Source organism: Pelobates fuscus, chromosome 11 (assembly GCF_036172605.1).
Source record: "Pelobates fuscus isolate aPelFus1 chromosome 11, aPelFus1.pri, whole genome shotgun sequence".
Taxonomy (NCBI): domain Eukaryota; kingdom Metazoa; phylum Chordata; class Amphibia; order Anura; family Pelobatidae; genus Pelobates; species Pelobates fuscus.
Genome location: NC_086327.1, coordinates 126,575,610 through 126,597,150, shown reverse-complemented (window position 1 = coordinate 126,597,150; position 21,541 = coordinate 126,575,610). Strand labels below are relative to the sequence as shown.

General features: G+C 40.2%; 1 protein-coding gene and 1 pseudogene across 1 annotated transcript; both read right to left on the bottom strand.

Annotated features, from left to right (window-relative positions):
- Nucleotides 1–5,816: 5,816 nt before the first annotated feature.
- LOC134576988 (synaptotagmin-15-like) lies at nucleotides 5,817–7,385 on the bottom strand (annotated as a pseudogene).
- A 6,533-nt stretch (nucleotides 7,386–13,918) lies between these two features.
- LOC134576987 (nicotinamide N-methyltransferase-like) lies at nucleotides 13,919–16,650 on the bottom strand. The gene is made up of 4 exons (XM_063435639.1): nucleotides 16,500–16,650; nucleotides 15,278–15,485; nucleotides 14,233–14,354; nucleotides 13,919–14,097 (listed from the first exon to the last, which is right to left on the bottom strand). Exons 1-4 carry the CDS (start codon nucleotides 16,648–16,650, stop codon nucleotides 13,919–13,921), a joined length of 660 nt encoding a protein of 219 aa, XP_063291709.1.
- Nucleotides 16,651–21,541: the final 4,891 nt, after the last annotated feature.

Below are 21,541 nucleotides of genomic sequence, written 5' to 3'. Positions count from 1 at the left end.
GCCACTGAGGTATCTTTGTGACAGCTACGCTTTATTATTTTACCCTTTAGGGGTCTTTTTCTATTACAATTTTCACTTAGATGTGTCTCACCTCACTCCCCCCTTCCCGCTTATTTGGTTAAAGTTTTCGTTTTCTTTATTTAGTTATTGTTCATTCAATTGCCTATTTATTGTATTTATCTCTAATAAAGTCGTATATTTTAACTGGGTTTTCCGCAATACCCAGCATATGTTTATATGCGTTCTAGGACAGATTCCTCTCCCGTTCCTCTCATTTATACTATTAGGGTTACCCCCTGTTCTGTCCTTTTAGCATTTATCTCGGCCCCTTTTTTCTCTCTATATTCAAATGCATTTATACTGTCTGTGTATTCATCTGTCCACCCATTGTTGTGATGTGAACCTTCTTTATATATCCACTTTATGGCTAGATTGAAATGGCAGGGGCCTGCAGAACGCAAAACACAGTTTTCCCTCTCTCCCAAAAAAATTCAGTTCTCCATTGTGTGCCCCTTGATTTTCATGTCACAGAAGATATTTAGGTAGTACATTTCAGCATGGAAGGGAATAGACACCACAACAGCCCCGAATTAAAGAATTCTCCCCCAACCAGCAAATTGGAGCATTCCTAGACATACCTCTCTGCCTTTTGTTATAATATTGTTTTTATTATTATGAACATGTAAAGTCTCTAATTTTTAATATCTTGTGTATACTAGATGTTGTATTAAATGTCATACCTGTAACTTTTCACATATTTGTCAACCAGAAATCCTATGATTCTCATCACCAGTTTATATGTATAACTGGAGTTAATAGGTACTTTGGATAATTGTTTATAATAGAATATTTGTTGTTTTTGTATGTGATTCAGTACTTCACCCCTTTCTCGTGCTATTAACGTTAACAAATGCAATAAAATGTAGCATGTAATAATATATAAGTTTATATGTAATACACACTCTATATATATATAGGACCTTCAGACCTTGGATCACATAGACACTACCCCTACCCTTACACCACTCCTATCTTTTTTCACATGTTCTTCATGTTTTAAACACACGTTTGCCTTTTTTTTTCCACATTCACACATGTCCGTTATCTATATGTTTTCCATACATGGGTCTGATCTGCTGTATACTAAGAAGGTGTCATTTCAGTATTGCTGTATTATTTATACATCCTCTGTGGTTTCGTACCAGCACTTTTCCTGCATCTCTGTTCACCACCGTCGCTTTGCATACTTGGTTACTAGCAACCACGGCTTCACGGCACACGTTGCATTCGTCACGTCACATGACCTCACGTGCACACTTCCCGGTTGGCACCGATCAAAGGGAGAGAGTCACAATTCATTGGCGAGTACACATTCTATATTTCTTAATTATAGCCTTTAGCACATAGGTCACATTGATCTTCAGAAACGTCGATCATAGAATTTTTTGTGTGGTGTAACTTTGGAATAAAACAACATGATTGTTTTCACTGAAAAGACCTGTGAGTGCACCATTTTTTCTAATATATATATATACACAGTATCTCACAAAAGTGAGTACATCCCTCACATTTTTGTAAATATTTTATCATATCTTTTCATGTGACAACACTGAAGAAATGACACACTGCTAGAATGTAAAGTAGTAAGTGTACAGCCTGTATAACAGTGTGAATTTGCTGTCCCCTCGAAATAACTAAACACACAGCCATTAATGTCTACACTGTTGGCAACAAAAGTGAATACAGCTTTAAGTGGAAATGTCCTCAATGGGCCCAAAGTGTCAATTTTTTTCTATGGCCAGCATTATTTTCCAGCACTGCCTTAACCTAACCCACATGGACATGGAGTTCACCAGAGCTTCACAGGTTGCCACTGGATGACATCATGATAACATCACGGAGCTGGTGGATGTTAGAAACCTTGTGCTCCCCCACCTTCCATTTGAGCATGCCCGACAGATGCTCAATAGGGTTTAGGTCTGGAGACACGCTTGGCCAGTCCATCACCTTTACCTTCAGCTTCTTTAGCAAGGCAAGATCTTGAAAAAGACCCTATAGGGGTCGAAATGTTGATTGGGACATATTTAATGTGTATGTTATGAAAATAAAAGAATCACCTTGATAAAAGACCTGTGAGGGCACCTGCAATTTTCTTCATTATATAACTGCACGCTCAGGTGGCACCAAGGCAAGAAAACTGCTAAATATCAGCAAAGGGGTGAGTGCCAAGGCTACTAACTATATATATATATATATATATATATATATGTGTGTGTATATTCCAATAGAGAAAATGTGCACTCAAAGGTCTTTTTTCTTCAAATGATTTTCTTTATTTCAAATCACATCAATATTGTCCCAATCGATGTTTCGACCCACACAAGAGTCTTTTTCATAGAATATATATATATATTCAAAATTATTTATTCCCATTGAAAATCAGGTTTATTGTCAAAATGCATAGACTTGAGGGGGCGGAGCCAGCTGTTGAACAGAACGGACGCATCGTGCAGAGCTCCGAGCCAAACGGCACAAATTAACCAATCTACCGGCGGAGATTGGGCATTTACCTACCCCACATTCGACCATCTAGCAGGGGAAGAGGCAATGGGCAAGAAAAACAAAAAACCGAGGCCCGACAAGCCCCCTTTCAGCCATGACATAGGCGAACTCCTGCGGAACTCACAGAAGGCCGCATGGGAGAAAATGGCGCTGGGGGAAGCTGAGTATTCTGACTCCTCAGAAGACTTTTACCCGGACCTGGGTGAAGGCGCAACGGCAAACCAACCTAAGGTACACATGACTAAACCCCCCCCCCAGCAGGTGAACCAGTTACAGCGGCCCTCCTGACAAAGATGTTCACTGACCTCAGGCGAGACCTAGTGGCAGACAGAACTGCCTTCAAAGAGGCTATGGAAAGGGCTAATACACGACTTACCACATTAGAAACAAATACCAATGCACACGACGGCGGACTCACTACTCTGGAGCAGAGAATGGCAGACCTTTACAAACTGCAACAAGATACCGCAGATAAAGTTGAAGCCTTTGAGGATCACAGACGACGGACAAATCTGAAAATCAGAGGGGTTCCGGACACCGTCGGGACCGACGACCTCCCACACTATGTGCGGCGCCTTATGGATACGCTATTACAACCCAAACAAGCCAAACAAGTGAAATTGGATGGTTGGTTCCGACTACCCAAATCAGCCAAGGCACCCTCTAATGCCCCAGCTGACCTCATAGTGAGATTTCAAAATCACAGAGATAAAGCCACGGTCCTGGCAGCCTGCAGGGGGAAAACCCCAATAATGTTTGAGGACTCAAATTTACAATTGTTCCCAGATCTAACCAGGAGCACACTCAGCTGGCGCAAAGGGCTACAACCGAGCCTGCAACACCTTAGATCACAAGATATCCAGTACCGCTGGGGTACACCGAGGCTAGTGACATTCAACTACCAAGGAACCACTTACAGGGCAAGAAGCCTACAGGAATTGGACTCCCACCTGACACAGCTGAGCCTGATACCACCACACAAGGACACTGCGACTGCTCTGGCCAGAGTGGACCCCACAACAGTCAAGGAGTTTGTGCCCAGAACACCCCGGCGTGCCAAAATCACGGGCGGCACAACCTGAAGGTGGAATATAGGCAGGAAGCCCATTGAATGCCGCAGACCCCGCCGATTCACTCAGTGACTATACACACCACGCATTAACCTGTTAATTTGCTTATTGGACTCTATGTAAATGATTGATGTTTGCACCCATAGTCCTATACCCTTATTCTCCGTTGTTATTTTTTTTTTTTTTTTTTTTTTTTTGAATTATATCCATCTGCAGAGTACACACCAGTACCCGACCAAGCCACACAGGGCCAAAGCACAGCCTTACATGGGCAGCCATGCTATTATGACCCAGATGCGCCCACGACACCATTGTCACAAGACCCCCCCCCCTCACTAAGCTCGTTCCGTAAACTGAACCCGATGTCACCCCAGAGGGGGCCTCCTATGATCCCTGGAGCACCCTAGCCAGTAGACCATCTCTCGATTGTTTCATATACATGTGCCAAGGGGTCTTCTTTGTATTACGGTTTGCATATTATGTCATTTAACATGTTACCTCTTTTTAAAAAAAAAAAACACTCGGCAGATCACTGCACCAAACCTAGTGTTACTGCTTTTGTACATGCATGAGAACGTTATGGGCACTAGCCCACATTTTGTACTGTAATGATTACTTTATACAATCTGCTGAGTGACCAAAATAAAGAATTTAAAAAAAAAATGCATAGACTTTCAGCTGTTTCAAATGAACAAATCAAACAAAAGCAATTGAAATGGCTCTACACTAACGAATGCTTCAAATGGTTTCCCTAAATTCAACATAATATGCAACTTATAGAGACTGCTACATCTACATCACCCTTCACAAACAAGGAACATGAAACAAAAAGATAGGGAAGATACTGAATGTGCTAAGAGACACTGTTTTAAGCAAAGTTTGCAAGTTCAAAGTTAAAGGAACAGTGGTACACTACCTAGACAGGGCAGAAAAAGGAGGCTGTCAATGGCTGCAACAAGATTTCTGAGAAGGCAGGTTGTGAAAAACCCTTGAGTGATTAGACGTGGTGACAACAGGCACTGAAATTTCAGTGAGCACAGTAAGGCGTGTACTAAATGCAGAAGTTTTCCATGCCAGAATGCCAAGACATAGATCATTACACACCCAAAAGAAAAGTTGGCTCCAATATGTTCAAAATTACATAAATAAGCCAAATAAGTTTTTGGATTCTGTTCTGTAAAGTGATGAAACAAAACTGTAACTTTTCAGCTAATTGGATCAATGGTATGTTTGAAGGAAGAAGAATGAAGCATATGCTGAAAAAAATACTCTACCTACAGTTAAGCATGGTGGTGGCTCAGTGATGCTCTGGGTCTGTTTTGCATTCTCTAGTACTGGAAACCTGCAGCATGTAGAAGGCAAGATGGATTAATTGAAGTGTCAGGAAATTCTAGCAGACAGCATCATGCCGTCTGTGAGGAAGCTGAAGCTTGGGCATCATTGGACCCTCCATGAAGACAATGATCCCAAGCATACCTCAAATTCCACCAGGGCTTGGTTGCAGAAGAAGTCCTGGGAAATTCTACAGTGGATTTAACCATCACCTGACTTGAACCTCATAGAAAATCTCTGGTGGGATTTGAAGAAGGTGGTTGCAAACCCAAGAATATTACTGAACTGGATTCCATTGCTTATGATCAATGGGATAAGATTCCTCAGGAACACTGCTAGAAGCTGGTTTCAATAGCACAAGGATGCTCCACTAAGTACTAAAAATGCTTGCCATGAAGGTCTTGAAAAATTCTGAGAATGTAGAAGTCATCATAAGTTACATATTTAGTTGAATTTGGGGAAACCATTTGAAGCATATGTTGTGCAGAGCTATTTCAATTGCTTTTGTTTGATTTGTTCATTGCAAACAGCTGAAAATCTGTAAATGAATCTGATTTTTTTTATTTCTGAAACAGTATTAATTATATGCATATATTTTTTATTTTTTTGTAACTGTCTTTTAATACATGTACGCCATCTGTAACAAAAGCAAATAGAGAGTACACCAAATATTTAACAATAAACTTCAATGGAGGTGCATCTTGGATACATGTGTTCTTCAATAACAGCTAAAGCAACTTGAGGGACAGATTGTAAAATTTTTGTAAAATGAAAAATACAAATCCTGATAATATTCATTGTAAACAACTGATAACGAAATCACCATAAAGGTGTGTTACTGATAATATGTTTGCCTCTCTACACAATGCTAGATTCCTTGTTGCGGAGTTACTTTTATGAACCAATTGGTCTTTCATCACCTTACAATAACTGTATTCATTAAGAGCCATAATATCCACAGCACTATGTGATTTGTACACTTTTGTTCTATATTAAGGGATATGTGTATTTGTTATGTTTTAGAGTATTTCACTTTTTTCTTGTAGCTGTTTACAAATACTGTCACTATCTGTGTTTTTATTTGACCACAGATAACTCACATAAAATGAACACTGAATCAATACTACAATAAGATCCATCTGCTAAGTCATCCTTTGCATTTTACAACAAAGCCTACGTGAATGTCCAACTTTATACACAGTCTGAACAATGGGTGGGTCACTATAATCGATCAGAGAGATTACAGGGTTCCAATAACAGCACAGTTGCTCTACTTTGTCCCCAACACATAGAATGTCCTTTTTGGTAGAACAGATCTCCACATCAGGTACTAATGCATAAGGCATGCCATCACTTCACCAGTTCTTTTGTTTGTTGAGAATCTCATTCCAGTGTTCAAGTTCACGTCCTCTAGCATATATAAGTGGCCCAACCACAACGTGGCCCAGCAAGTGATTTTTGTCTCCTTCACTGCTCTGAAAGACACATAGACTCAGGCTTGCCATATCCAACTTGTTCTGCTCCAACTTGAAGCTTAAGGTTTCATTGTAAACATGATTTGGTGACCCACAAACTACAGCAGTCTTTTTAGATTTGATAAACATGTTGTGATTCATGAGAGATACTTTGAAAAAAGCTGATCTGCTCTTACCAGGCTCCACTTGGAAATGGTAAACCTTTTGCACGGAGAACAACTACTGTCATGCGCCCCAGGTAGCCATTGTAGCTAAGAGAAAGCTGGATGTCTCCATACTTTGATGGAGGCTCCATGTTTCCAACTTCTAGATCCCTCCAAATAACAAGCTTCGCATCATCTGTCAAATTTTCATTTTTCAAAGGGAACAGAACCTGCCCCAGTAGATGGTGTTTCTTTATTTTATCCACATGATAAATGGAAAACCTCATTGTTCTGTGATGCACTGTTTTACTAGAAACCTGGAACGCAAAGTTTTTATCAAAGTGTGGGTTCATCGTTTTGCACTTTGCTTTAGACTAAAGATAGCGCCGTTCATCTGGAAGGAGATGGATCTTGACAAAGGGGTTGCATGAATCAGAGTTGAGCTGGAGGTTCCTCGCTTTAATCAGGGAGACCACAAGTCTCTCTGTCTCATGTTCATTCTCCACTGCAATCCAAATACGGCCAATTTTACCCTTGGGGAATTCGGTTTCTTAATTGTCATCTGGATATTTGTACAAATCAGGATTGATGGAGCCCAAAACATATGCTTCCCCCATTGAACTGAAAGATGACCGAGGAAGGATACCAGGGACAATATAGGGTTCACTGTCCGTCTGAATTCGCTCTCCATTCTGTAAATCAACCCAATCTCGTCCATGGAACTTGGGAGGCAAAATAAAGGAAACACCTATATTCCAGCTGAACAGCCATGCTGTGGCTGGAGAGATTAGCGATCTACCCATTCTTAAAACCCCTGCAACCTCTCGCTGTTAGGGACATCCTCCTTCTCAGTGAGATATGGCAGAGACCCTGCTCTCTCTGTGCCAGGTCTCCATGATTTCCTGTGCGGTGCTCTCTGCATATATTTTTTAAATATAGAACTTTATGTTTATATAGAAATTATGTCCCTGAAAATAAATACAGAGAAAACTATTATAAAAAATATAAAATATAAAAATAAAGCTTAAAATTTTACAAAAAATGTAGCATATATATATTTCAGCAAGAACCACACACATATATATATATATATATATATATATATATATATATATAAACATTTAGGTTTTAATAATTAACAAGTAGCCCCAAATTGACATAAAATTGGAGATAGAGTCTTAAATTAAGAACACATCTATGACAGTCTTTTGAAACATAATCAACTTGAATAAATAATTGTATTTGTCGCATCTGACAAAATTTCATCTATATATTCTGCACACCCGCCATCTGAGTTGTAGGTGGACAATAAATATAAAAAGTGAGAATTTGCAGCATTTTTAATCGTAAACAGTATTACAGTAACAATCATTAAACATACCTAGACCTGCCACCTTGTAAATCTGTTCAATTGGAAATTTTACAGCCTCGTCAAAGATTTGCTTTTCAGTTGTTCTGGAAAAATATATATTAAATATTTCTGTTATATCCCATTCATGTAGATGATAGCGTTTGTGAGAGCTGGAGTCCATCCTGAATGGCTGTGAAGTTCTGTGATGCTAACATAGCAAGCTGTTATATACTGCTGGAATACTGTGTTAGTTAATAGTATCAGTTAGTGTATTTTAAATAATTACTGACACAAGATTTACAGTGAGTCAGTGAAAGTCAATATTAACACAGATACATTACAATGTGCTCATGACTTCAGCTGATCAAATAATTGTTCTGGATGAGTTCCTCAGATAAACATTTAATTATTATTTAATTTAATAAACAGTAAATTGTGCTCAGCTTTCAAGGAGACGGCAACATTTGGTTCAAAATACCCTACATTTTATAATTTGCCTTTAACCCATTATGTTTCAGTGTTACGAAATTTGATCCTCCTCTTGACCTATGGAGATTTTACCCATTGAGCTCCCTGCACTGTACTCCTGACCCAATAACATCATACTCTGTTCATCCAGTTCAAGCCTGAGGCTCACAGTAGAAATGCCTTATAGTGTGCACTAAATAATATTACTCAATATATGAAACATATGGGTCTATTTACAAAACTGGGGTGGGGAGTGGGCACTGTGGGGTCTGCTGGGATCTCTCTGCACAGATTTTTATTAGCTTCCTTGCACTTCTTGTACTGATGTGCACACCCTGTACTGATATGGAATCACCTCAGCCCTGGCATCAGTACAGAGGAGAAGGAAGATGTTCATTCCTTACAAAGACTGATCCCACCAACAAACAACTGGACCCCAGTGACGAGGTTGCACTCTAGCTACATAAGGTAAGAAGGGAGGGGGGTTATTTACTAATCTGCCCCCACCTTCACAATTCCTCCAAACATACAGCACACACACACATACAGCACCCACACACACACAGCACCTACACACATACAGCACCCTAACACAAACAGCGCGCAAACACAGCACCCTCACATACACAGCACACAAACAGCACCCTCACACACACAGCACACAAACAGCACCCACACACATACAGCATCCACACACACAGTACACATACAGCACCCTCACACACAGAGCATCCTTACACACACACACAGCACACTAACAGCACCCTCACAAACACACACACACAGCACCCTTACAAACACACAGCATCCTCACACAAACAGCACACTCACACACAGCACACTAACAGCACCCTCACAAATACATGACACAAACAGCACCCTCACACACACATATCACACAAACAGCACCCTCACACACACACAGCACACTAACAGGACCCTAACACACATACACAAACACCCTCACACACAGCACACTACCAGCACCCTCACACACAGCACACAAACAGCACCCTCACACACAAACCGCACCCTTGCACACACAGCACCCTCACACAGCGCACTAACAGAGCACACACACACACACACAAACAGCAGTATATGTGTGTGTATGTATATATATATATATACATGCAGCGTGTGTTTGTGCTTTAGGGTGCACACCCTAATGCTATAGACTGCGCACGCCTATGAGTTTGTGTCAGTGTGTATGTACATTAATGTGTGTTTCTGTGTATGTTTCCATGTGCGTGTATCTTATTATTATTGCCATTTATATAGCGCCAACTTATTACCCAGCGCTTTACAACATAACGAAGAAGGAGATTTAACCCCTTAAGGACACATGACGTGCGTGACACGTCATGATTCCCTTTTATTCCAGAAGTTTGGTCCTTAAGGGGTTAACAATAAATGAGACAAATACAAAATGTTACAAGAAAGATTGATGAGGGCCCTGCTCAAACTGGCTTACAATCTAGTAGATATGAATGTATGTATATGTAGATATAAATGTCTATGTATTTATATATTTGTATGTGTCTAATATGACTGTGAGGATGTTTGTGTAATTTCCCTAAGAAAAGGGTACTGAAAGGAACATTGTGAGAAACAAAAAATAATTCTAGTACGCGGGGTGCCAAAATACATTTCCACCCCAAGGGCAATGTAGCCTAGGTACACCTCTGATGATAAGGATGAACTTTGAAGTCATTAGGGGATATTTGTATCTGATATTCTATACTTTCAGTGGATATAGGATATTGTATTAATCTTTTCGGTTATTGGTCATAATTATTAACCAAATCTTGCATTCAATTGCTTTTCTAGTAATGGATATAGAAGTACACATGTGTATTTTATAAGGTTGTGTTTATGTCCTTTCCTATTGATTTTTCCCTTCTCTGCACATAAGACAAAGAAGATCATCTATTCTGCTGTTACTTTGAATTCAGATTATTAGTATTTGACAAGATAGAGATTCCTACTTAATTTTCCTTTCCAGAAGCTTATGTTAACAAGCTGCTTTTCTTCCCCCTGCTTATTCATTATTTTATTCCGAATTTGTTTTATTTACTTTTTAATTAATAACTACATTGAACATCATGCATTTTATAAACGCATTTTCCAATATCGAAAGGGAATGCAGAGAAGCGGCGCCTTTACAAGTGTCCTCAATTCAAAAAAAGACGGTACGATATTTAAAACAAGAGGACAAATGATACGGAATATGGTGTAGTATTTGTGATGCTGGTGATTATAAATAAAAGAAAGGAAATGCACTTACAAACTTCTGGAGTTTGAAATCAGCTCCAGATATATGCGCTTGGACGGTACAATCCCGTCTGTGGATATACTTATTTTGGTCTCATTTTTGATCTTATGTGGAAAGGTTGTGGAAAGCTCGGGCTGTTCAGCAGCGAGTGGTGGTCAGCTTTGTAGAAGTTGTCTCTTTGAATATAGGTGAGAGTTCACCAGCATATAAAACACTTCACCGTATTCCGTTTTATTTGTCCTCTTGTTTTACATATTGTAAAATTGAGGTCACTTGTGAAGATACTGCTTCCCTGCATTTCCTTTCTATATTTACCTACGGCCAGAAGGAAGAAACTCTGGTTTAGGAAGTCCGAGTTGCCACATAGACTTTGAACAAGTGCTAGAAATCCCATTCTTTTAAATTTAGTTTTACATTTTTGTAACGGACCGTTTCGCTCAGAAGGGGATAAAAAACGTTTAGGCGATAATCCCCTTTTCCATAGACCAGCAGCTACTGCAAGCACCAATCTCCTGAACTGCAAACTGTACGAATTCACCAACTCCCGAACTAGAAACACACGAACCCTGGAATCAGCCGAACAGGAAAAGCATACAATCCGCTTACACTCCTGGCAGTCAGCATACAATCCAATTCCCCCAAAGCACGAGACCACACATTGCTTTGAGGGTTAAGCAGGAACTGATTTACTGAGGGCTACCTGCCCAGGATTTATGCAGGACTCCCACTTGGTGGACACTCCCCTAAGGGACCAAATGGGAGACTGAAACAACAGACAGACATGTATCACTTTAGTACACACAATACTTTCCCACAATGCATCCTGGCTTCCTCCTCTCTGTCCTGGAGATAATTAGAGAAGTAATTCAATTATCTCCCAGGACAAAGGCAAGACTCCATTATGCACATGGTGATACAAATACAGTATTTTACTTTAAAATATACAGTAGGATGAATGGCATAGAAAATACACACATTTAACATATCCCCAGATAGCTCAGGTCTGAGTGCACATTATTAGGTGAATGGCACTCAGACCACACGAATACAGTTTAATTGCCATGGAGCCAAAGTCTTTAATTACACGAACAGGCTCCATGGCATTGCTATCTGGGTTAAAGCATTCACATAAAACAAACTACCGAATTTCCATGCATTCGCCCAATCCATACAAATAGAACCAGGGGTTGGAAGTTCAGCAGTGCCTGCACGCAAAAGTGTCCGGGTTTGGTGCATGAAAGCCGGGCAGGCAAGCGCTGGCTGGCGGGGAGCTCCAGAACACCGCCATCGCGTGGAGGCTGAATGTAACCGCGACCACCCAGCCACAATCAATTAGGCTGCGGTTAACCACAGCTACTGGGTGGCCAATTGCCGGCACACGCTTGTTAAGCCGCGGTTAACCGCGGCTTCAGGGAGGTCAATAGGAGGCACACTCCAGCTTCTGGGTGGCCCATTAACAACGCCGGCCGGCTTCCCACGGCTCTGGGGAGGTTGGTAAACGGCTGTTTGTTCGGTAGATGGAATCTACCGAACTGCTGTGCAGAAAGGGAGAAATAAATCCTTCTGCACAGCAAAATTAACCCTTTAGCTGCCGGTCCATAATCTAAAGGCAGCAGGCGAGCAACCAGGCTTCTCCAGTTCACAGTGGTGAAGTTGGTTTCGCCACAATTTTCCAATATCGTTGGCATTTTTTTTCCATATGCACTCTTATAACAAAGATAGTATAAAATAAAAGCTATTTAAAGACAACAATACATTTTATTATTTGCCATTTCGTTCAGGTGTATTTTAGCGTTTTTTTGTTTTTTTTGCATTGCTATTATGATGGCAGTACAAATATACTAAAAACAATAAAATAAATGAATTTGGAGCATTTCTGTTAGCATGCCATCTCCCAAATCCAGACACTGCCATGATGTGGTTAGCTAGGAGGCGTCTACTCACTAACACCATGGACTACGGCAAATTGTGATCTGTTGTGCAGGGCAGGGTCCACTCACTGTGTGCTGGGTATTGTTATCCCTGGAGCATGGTAAGTACTCTAACACTGAATACCTACAGTCATTACAGGGGCTAGTCAGGGGTAGGGATTTATTCCCAGTAACTGGTTGTATCCCAAGATTACATAAAACAAAGGCTGTAAGTGCCCAGTGCTGTCAGTGCAGCTTACAGTGGGGAGATAGTGAGGCCATCTCTGGCATTCTCCCAGACTCCCCAGCGGATTGCAGACTGTGCATTGAAGAGCAGATATAGAAGAGCAGTGTAAACCACGCTTCTTTCTCCTGACATCATCAGGAGTAGCCGTCCGACTTTCCTGGCTGCTCTGTTCTGGCTGGCTGCAGGGAGAGAGAGGTAATGTGAACAATCTGAGTCCCCAGCCACAGGCAGGGGATTCTGATTTTTGCGCCCCCCTGCTCTGGTACCATAAGGTGGTCACCTGTTCTGCCTTATGGATGCGTCAGGCCTTAGAATGTGGCAACCCCTACTCAGTGGCACCCAGGGTGGACTCCCTAGTACGCCACTGAGTTGTAGTAGTATAGTAATTTATTAATAGAAAATTCAACATTCCACAACCAACACAATAGATATTGACAGTCTTGCCCAAAAGCTTAACATGTAAAAAAAAAAATGCCTGTCCTTGTGTCAAATGATTCCATGCTATAAATATTTTGTTCCAACAAAAAATGAATAGGTTTAAATTTGACAAAATTCATTCTGTTTATGTATTGTTTACTCATGCACTATTTAGCTATACTAATGTTAAAGGGTTAGTATTCACATCAATGTTTTTGGTGCAGAGACCATAACCCAACTTGGAGAGTGCCTTATTAACTGCATGGATGTGTAAAACTCACTGTAGCAGTAAGACTGGCCCACCAGAGCTGTCACTCAGGCAGTTGTAACATTCACTTCCCGGCTGCCTGTGTCAATTTTTCAGGTATTGTACATTCAGTATGTGCATGCCACATGTACAACTTGAACACAGCTTTCATTTAAGATCAGATCTTATAGACCAGATTAGTGGATTTTTATTACAATGTGTGTTTTCCTGCGCAGTGTAAGTATTAATATCATTAATAAGCATAAAAGATCAAAAGATTTTTATTTTTTATTTTATTTTTTATAACTTTCTTTAAAGCATTTCCTGCATAATACATTCTGAAAAGAGGGAATTTATTGTCCAGTATATTTAGATTACATATATAATCTATAAAGATTGGAAGATTAGGTGAAATACTATTTTAAACAACTACATCGCTCACTTTTATTGCCTTAATAAGCCAGATATGTTCACAATCTATTGTATCATTGGGTATTTTGCTTTCTACCACCTCCATGTGTTCAATAGTAAATCCTGCTTCTCTCACATCATCCTTTATGGACTTTTCATCAGATGTTAATACATGAAATTTGCTCTCACCTACAATGTAATATGTTGCATTAAATGCTCCTAATAGCAGTAGATGCCCACCCAGTTTTAGCATGCATGATATTTTTTTCAGGTTCCTGCAGTAATCATTATGGTCTTCAGAAACGATATGCAAGACAAACATACTGAGCACGCAGTCGACTTTTGGTAAAACAACCGGATCTGTAACATTTTCCTTGGTGAAATCACATTTCAAAATGAGTGAAATTTTTCTTCTTAAAGTGTTTTCGATGTCCTTACCTTTGAAACTGAAAAACACAATAAAATTAGTAAAAGTTTCATAAATGTAGACCAGTGGTTCCCAGCCCAGTCCTCAAGTACCCACTAACAGTCCAGGAATTAAGGATTACCTAATTGTGTCTCAGGTATTTTTAGAAAAAAAAAAAAACACTTTAGACACAACAGGGTAATCCCTAGAACCTGGACTGGTAGGGGGAACTTGAGGACTGGGTTGGGAACCCCTGATGTAGACAATGTAGACAAAAAAAAAAAACATGTGATCTGCTACATTTTTTTATTAGGGGCATTGATTTGTTCTGTGTTTCTGTGTTTTATTGTAACCTTATCTGGAGATGTTTATTTAAAACGCAGTTGGTAGAAGCCGAGGGCACTGCTTTTTTTGAAGGACTGGAAAGCTTTGTTCTTCTCAGGGCGAAAGGTGTGAGTGGATCATCATTTGCCAACTCAGTAACTTATTTTACTCAGGAAAAAGTGAGTGGGTAATTGACTCCCCTCTTGCACTCTGTCATTTTTTGTTACATTTGGTAAAAAGTGTATAAAAATCTAAACACCTAACCATCTATAAACCTTCTGCTGCTTAATAACATCACAGGAATAGGTATAATGACAGGTGCTTCCTAAACACGTTGAGCACTTGATATAAGGTAGATAGACCAATGTCTCCTAACTTGAAATAGGTACATGATGCATTGAGAAATAATTACTTTTGAGAGAGACGCATCTATTCTTTTGAGATATGTGAATGCCAATGTAGCAGAGAATGCAAAAGATAAATAATTGTCAAGTCAAATAGAATTATTTTGCAGACTGACTTCATATATAGGTCCCTCCTTCATTTTCTTCAATATTACTACTCTAAACAACTCTGTAAAATATGTCTCAGGAATTATTAATGTGGTTTTAAAAATATGTCCATAAGTTAGATTTTTACCTTGCACCTTGCAATTCGGCCATAATCGATAAGGCATGGGTCCAGTCAATACAATCTGGCTCTTTACTCTTCCACTTCTCAAGTTCATTCACACAGAGATCACTAAATTCTAAAATAATTATTCTTTTGAAAGACTCAAAAATGGGCAACAGATGGTGAATAGCAGGGCCAGTAGAAATATCAAGCAAGCAGTCTCCTGTAATTTGACCTGCGGAGAAAAATATACAAGTTCAAATAGTAAACAAGCAAAGCAAACAGCCATCCCAAATGGCTTTTTTTTTGTTCACAATCTGATTTTCACCTGGATTAAATTGATAGAGATGAATTTTTTTAATACACATTAAATATGAAAGATGATTATTAATTATTTCATATACTAAAATCAAATTCCACCACAGACTCAAAATAGTCATCTGGACAGCTCACCACTCAAGCCAAAATCCACACCAACAATATCTGATGCATCCTGTCGTTCTGTAGTCAAGTAACTGATTTGAAATATCTGAGGGTGAAGCTGTGGCATAAAGAATTGGTTCTATCACCTTTTGAATCCTAAAAACTGTCCTAAACACCCAATTATATGAACTTTCTGCATAATTCCCTGCACTTCATGATTATATCCTTGTTTCAAACATAACATATAATCCCATGGTATGTTTCCTATACATATTTAGTGTAGCAATATTGTTTACTTCAAATAGCACGTGGGGCCACCTTCTTTCAGCTGGCAATCACCCAATTGGAACACTCTCTTTCTTGCTGGCAATATCAACATCAAATTCCCATGATATATTACCCATATACATTTTTAGTGTAGTAATAATGTTTACTTCAAAATTTTATTTCTGAAAATAAATTCAAAGAAAACTACACTAAAAAATATAAGATAAAAAAAAGCTTAAAAACAGTCACAAATTAGCAGTTACATATTTTAGCAAGAACCGCTTGTATATATAAAAATCAAGTACCATAGTTTTTAATACTTAATGAGCAATCCCAAACTGATATAAAATTGTAGATAGAGGATTAAATTAAGAACACGTCTATGACAGCCTTTTGGAAAATGAACATATATAATTTTATTTACCACATATGATAAAATTGTATCTATACATCCTAGACACCCGCCATGTGAGTTGTAGGTGGACAAAAATGTAAAAAAGTGAGAATGTCAAGTCTTATTACATGTAAACAGTATTAGGGTAACAAGCATTAAACATACCTAGACCTGCCACCTTGTAAATCTGTTCAATCGGAAATTTTACAGCATCATCAATCATATTCTTTTCAGATGATCCAGAAAAATACTTATCCAATAAATCTTTTGTATCCCATTCATGAAGATGATAGCGTTTGTGAGAGCTGGAGTCCATCCTGAATTCCTGTGAAGTTCTATGATTCTAACGTGGCAATATGTTATATATATATGGAATTCTGTGTTAGTTAATAGTATCGGTTATTGTATATTAATGAATTTCTGACATGAGATTTACAGTGAGTCAGTGAAAGTATTAACACAGATACGTTACAATGTGCTCATGACTTCTGCTGAACAAATAATTGTTCTGGATTAACCCCTCAGATAACCTTTTAATTATTATTCTGAACGCTTTGGGACATATTTAGTAAACGGTAAAATGTGTTAGCTTTCAAGGGAATGGAAAGGTTTCCAAATACCCTACAGTTTATAATTTGCCTTTAACCCATCATGTTTCAGTGTTCTGACCTATGGAGATCTGACCCATTGAGCTCCATGCACTGTACTATGGACCCAATAACATCATACTTTGTTCATCCAGTTCAATTCTGAGGCTCACAGTAGAAATGCCTTATAGTATGCACTAAACAATATTACTTAACATATGAAACATATGAGACTATTTACAAAACTCGAAGTTGCTTAAACAAACACTCCAAGCACTGCTCCAAGTGCGCTGTAGAAGTCATGGTGGTAGCAGAACATGGTGCCCCTCCCCACATTGTAAGTAGTGAGACAGTTTAAAATATGGTTTAACTTCTTACCTGAGTTCTTCCATAAAATTCTCCTCAACTCCAATATCTCAGCCAGAGAGCTGGGAGCTTTAGGAAGCTTTCAGGACCTAAACCCTGCAGTGCAGAAACGCTCTGTCTGAAGTAGTGGCACCCTGCATGTCGCAGGTAAGAAGTCAATCCACTCTACTTACTACGTACAATGGATGGGGGAGGGGCACCAGTACTCCTGGCACCATAATCACGACAGTGTCTTGTAGTGGTTATGGTCATTGGAGTGTTCCTTTACATAAACTTGCAAGTTAGATTTTAGGTCGCTGCAAAAAGGAGCTTAGTGAATGTGATGGACTACTTACTGAAACATATATTTGTCTGATGATCACTGTATATCGTTTTAGAACTTTTAGCTAAGACGCAATTCATTATTCGTGGAATGTACTTTTAACATACTTTTTTTCGTGGAATTGTTATGTACCAAGTGTCTTGTGTTTAAGAACACTCTGACCGCAACGCTCCCATTCTCATGGATAAGAGGAATACTCTAGCTGTTCCGTTAGGCTTTCAATCACCTGTTTTTAATTACATAGACACTGTTCTGCTTTTGCATAAAAACCTTTGCTCTCCCATTAAACCGGTATAAATCAACTTACACTGACAACCTGTGTCTGCGTGTCTGACTTCTCGAGCGCTCGATATTCTCTAATCTGGAAATCTTGAATTATATTATTCAGGTATTTGCCCTGACAGTGAATAAACCCCATAATCTCCCCAGTGATTTACTAACCTGGATTGTCAAACTTAAATATGGCTATATCAAGTGGTAAAAAAATGTCTATTAGGATTATTACTAATAAAAAAAAAAAAAAGAAAAGGAAAGAGAAAATACATCCAAAGATTGGGGAACTAATGTAGTTCCTGTATAGCGGGGAAAATACAACACAAATTAAAGTGTTTTCACAAATGAATTTTCATCTATCTCTGGAGCTTGCCCTATATATACACTGCTCAAAAAAATAAAGGGAACACAAACATAACACATGCTAGATCTGAATGAATTAAATATTCTTCTGAAATACTTTGTTCTTTACATAGTTGAATGTGCTGACAAAATCACACAAAAATTAAAAAATGGAAATCAAATTTTTCAACCCATGGAGGTCTGGATTTGGAGTCACACTCAAAATTAAAGTGGAGAAACACACTACAGGTTGATCCAACTTTGATGTAATGTCCTTAAAACAAGTCAAAATGAGGCTCAGTAGTGTGTGTGGCCTCCACGTGCCTGTATGATCTCCCTACAACACCTGTGCATGCTCCTGATGAGGTGGCAGATGATCTCCTGAGGGATCTCCTCCCAGACCTGGACCAAAGCATCTGCCAACTTCTGGACAGTCTGTGGTGCAACGTGACGTTGGTGGATGGAGCGAGACATGATGTCCCAGATGTGCTCAATTGGATTCAGGTCTGGGGAATGGGTGGGCCAGTCCATAACATCAATGCCTTTGTCTTGCAGGAACTGCTGACACACTCCAACCACATGAGGTCTAGCATTGTCTTGCATTAGGAGGAACCCAGGGCCAACCACACCAGCATATGGTATCACCAGGGGTCTGAGGATCTCATCTCGGTACCTAATGGCAGTCAGGCTACATCTGGCAAGCACATGGAGGGCACATGGAGGGCTGGGCGGCCCCCCAAAGAAATGCCACCCCACACCATTACTGACCCACTGCCAAACCGGTCGTGCTGGAAGATGTTGCAGGCAGCAGAACGTTCTCCACGGCGTCTCCAGACTCTGTCACGTCTGTCACATGTGCTCAGTGTGAACCTGCTTTCATCTGTGAAGAGCACAGGATGCCAGTGGCGAATTTGCCAACCTTGGTGTTCTCTGGCAAATGCCAAACGTCCTGCACAGTGTTGGGCTGTAGGCACAACCCCCACCTGTGGATGTCCGGCCCTCATACCACCCTCATGGAGTCTGTTTCTGACCGTTTGAGCAGACATATGCACATTTGTTGTTGCCCTCCTACGGCCTCCTCCACGTCTCCTGATGTACTGGCCTGTCTGCTGGTAGCGACTCCATGCTCTGGACACTACGCTGACAGACACAGCAAACCTTCTTGCCACAGCTCGCATTGATGTGATGTAACGGACCGTTTCAGCAGACAAGGGGTTAAAATCGTTTAGGTGATAATCCCCTTTTCAGAGACAGGCACAGCTACTGTAGAATCACCCAAAACTCACGAATTGAATACAAGTGAATGCACCAAATTCCCGAACTGCATACAAGGGAATAAGGTAGCACTCCAAACTCCCGAACTGGAACCTCACGAATAGCTGCTAGCAGACGAACAGGAAAAGCTCCCAAGCGGCTTACACTCCTGGCAATCAGTCTCTATCAGCATACAGTGAATCCCCCCAATAACGAGACAAGGCTCCATGTTGAGGGTCTATTAGTGGTCTGGTTTACTCAGGGCTACCCGCCCAGTATTTATGCAGGTCTCCCACCTGGTGGACACTCCCCTAGGGGACCAGATGGAAGACTGTAACAAAAGACAGGTATAATTTTAGGACATACAGCCACAATACTTTCCCACAATGCATCCTGATCTCCTCCCCTCTGCCCTGGAGATAATTGAGAAGTAATTCAATTATCTCCCAGGACAAAGGCAAATCGCCATTATACATGTGGGGACACAAACACAGTAAAACACCATAAAATACATAAAGTTAAATTTTATACATAAAACACAGACATGTCACATATCTCCAGATAGCTGGGATCTGAGCGCACAAAACTACCAAATAGAGCTCAGATCCTATTCACACAGTTCAATTGCCATGGAGCCAAAGTCTTTAATTACACGAATTGGCTCCATGGCTGTGCTATCTGGGTTAACATTCACATATACAAACTACCAAATTAACATGTATTCGGTTAAATCTGCACGAATAAGAACCAGGGGGCTGGAGGCTCAGCGGTGCCTGCACGTAAAAGTATATGCTTTTAGTGCACTGATTCTGGGCTGAGCACCGCTGGCCATCCGGGGAGCTCCATAACACCGCCACCTAGCGGCCGCTAAGTGTAACCGCGGCCACCCAGTAACAGTCAATTAAGCTGCGGTTAACCGCAGCTTCAGGGAGGTAAATTGGCAGCACACTCCAGCTCCCAGGTGGTCGCGCATTCGGCAGTTTGTTCGGTAGATAAAATCTACCGAACACCCTGGCAGAAAGGCACGAATCAGCCTTTCTGCAGGGAAAATAAAGTCATTTAAAAGTAAGGTCCATAGTCCAAAGGCAGCAGGCGGGCAACCAGGCTTCTCCAATGCAATGTGGCGAGATTGCTCTCGTCACATGTGCCATCCTGGATGAGCTGCTCTACCTAAGTCACTTGTGTGTGTTGTAGACTCCGTCTCATGCTACCACTAGAGTGAAAGCACCGCCAGCATTCAAAAATGACCAAAACATCAGCCAAGAAGCATAGGAACTGAGAAGTGGTCTGTGGTCACCACCTACAGAACCACTCATTTATTGGGGGTGTCTTGCTAATTGCCTATAATTTCCACCTGTTGTCTATTCCATTTGCACAACAGCATGTGAAATTGATTGTCACTCAGTGTTGCTTCTTAAGTGGACAGTTTGATTTCACAGAAGTGTGATTGACTTGGAGTTACATTGTGTTGTTTAAGTGTTCCCTTTTTTTTTTTGAGCAGTGTATATATCTCCATTTGATATGTTGTATGATGTAATGTACCTTTCTAACTTCAAAGCTTCATTTCTCAGATAACAGACTGACTTATGGGTCCTACTATAGCCCATCGAGAAGAACAACTTGCTTTCATCATATGCAGAAACTCTCTAACTGCGGGGTCCGTCCAAGGTGACATGTGGCAGAGCACGCCTACAAGAAATATATGGGAATTGGGGGCACACCCAGAACATGCATTTCTAAGTAGTGGTGCTATTATGAAGATCAAAATATATACAAAATACAGTAGAAGGAACAGCGCACACAAAAATACAGGTTTAAATGTTACAAGGCTATTTAAAATCACCTTTATTAACAAACAATATGGGGATTCAGTTACACCATATGACTATATTGTGTTAAGCCCAACACCACGTCACCATACTCCAATATTGGTGGGTTCAACACTAATTTAAACATGGGAGATTTACATGCTAACTTGCAGTACTGACTACTTAAACAACTTCCAGAGACTCCTCAATATATGCTTTCCTGTGGTCACTCCGAAAGGGTCTCCCCCTCCTGCT

What these genes read in the sequence shown, in the direction of transcription:
- LOC134576987 (XM_063435639.1), bottom strand. Translation starts at nt 16,650, where the DNA reads ATGGACTCCAGCTCTCACAAACGCTATCATCTTCATGAATGGGATACA. An exon ending in TTACAAGGTGGCAGGTCTAG is followed by an intron (nt 15,486 to 16,499) that starts GTATGTTTAATG and finishes TTTTCTCCGCAG; the next exon opens with GTCAAATTACAGGAGACTGC. An exon ending in GCCGAATTGCAAGGTGCAAG is followed by an intron (nt 14,355 to 15,277) that starts GTAAAAATCTAA and finishes TGTGTTTTTCAG; the next exon opens with TTTCAAAGGTAAGGACATCG.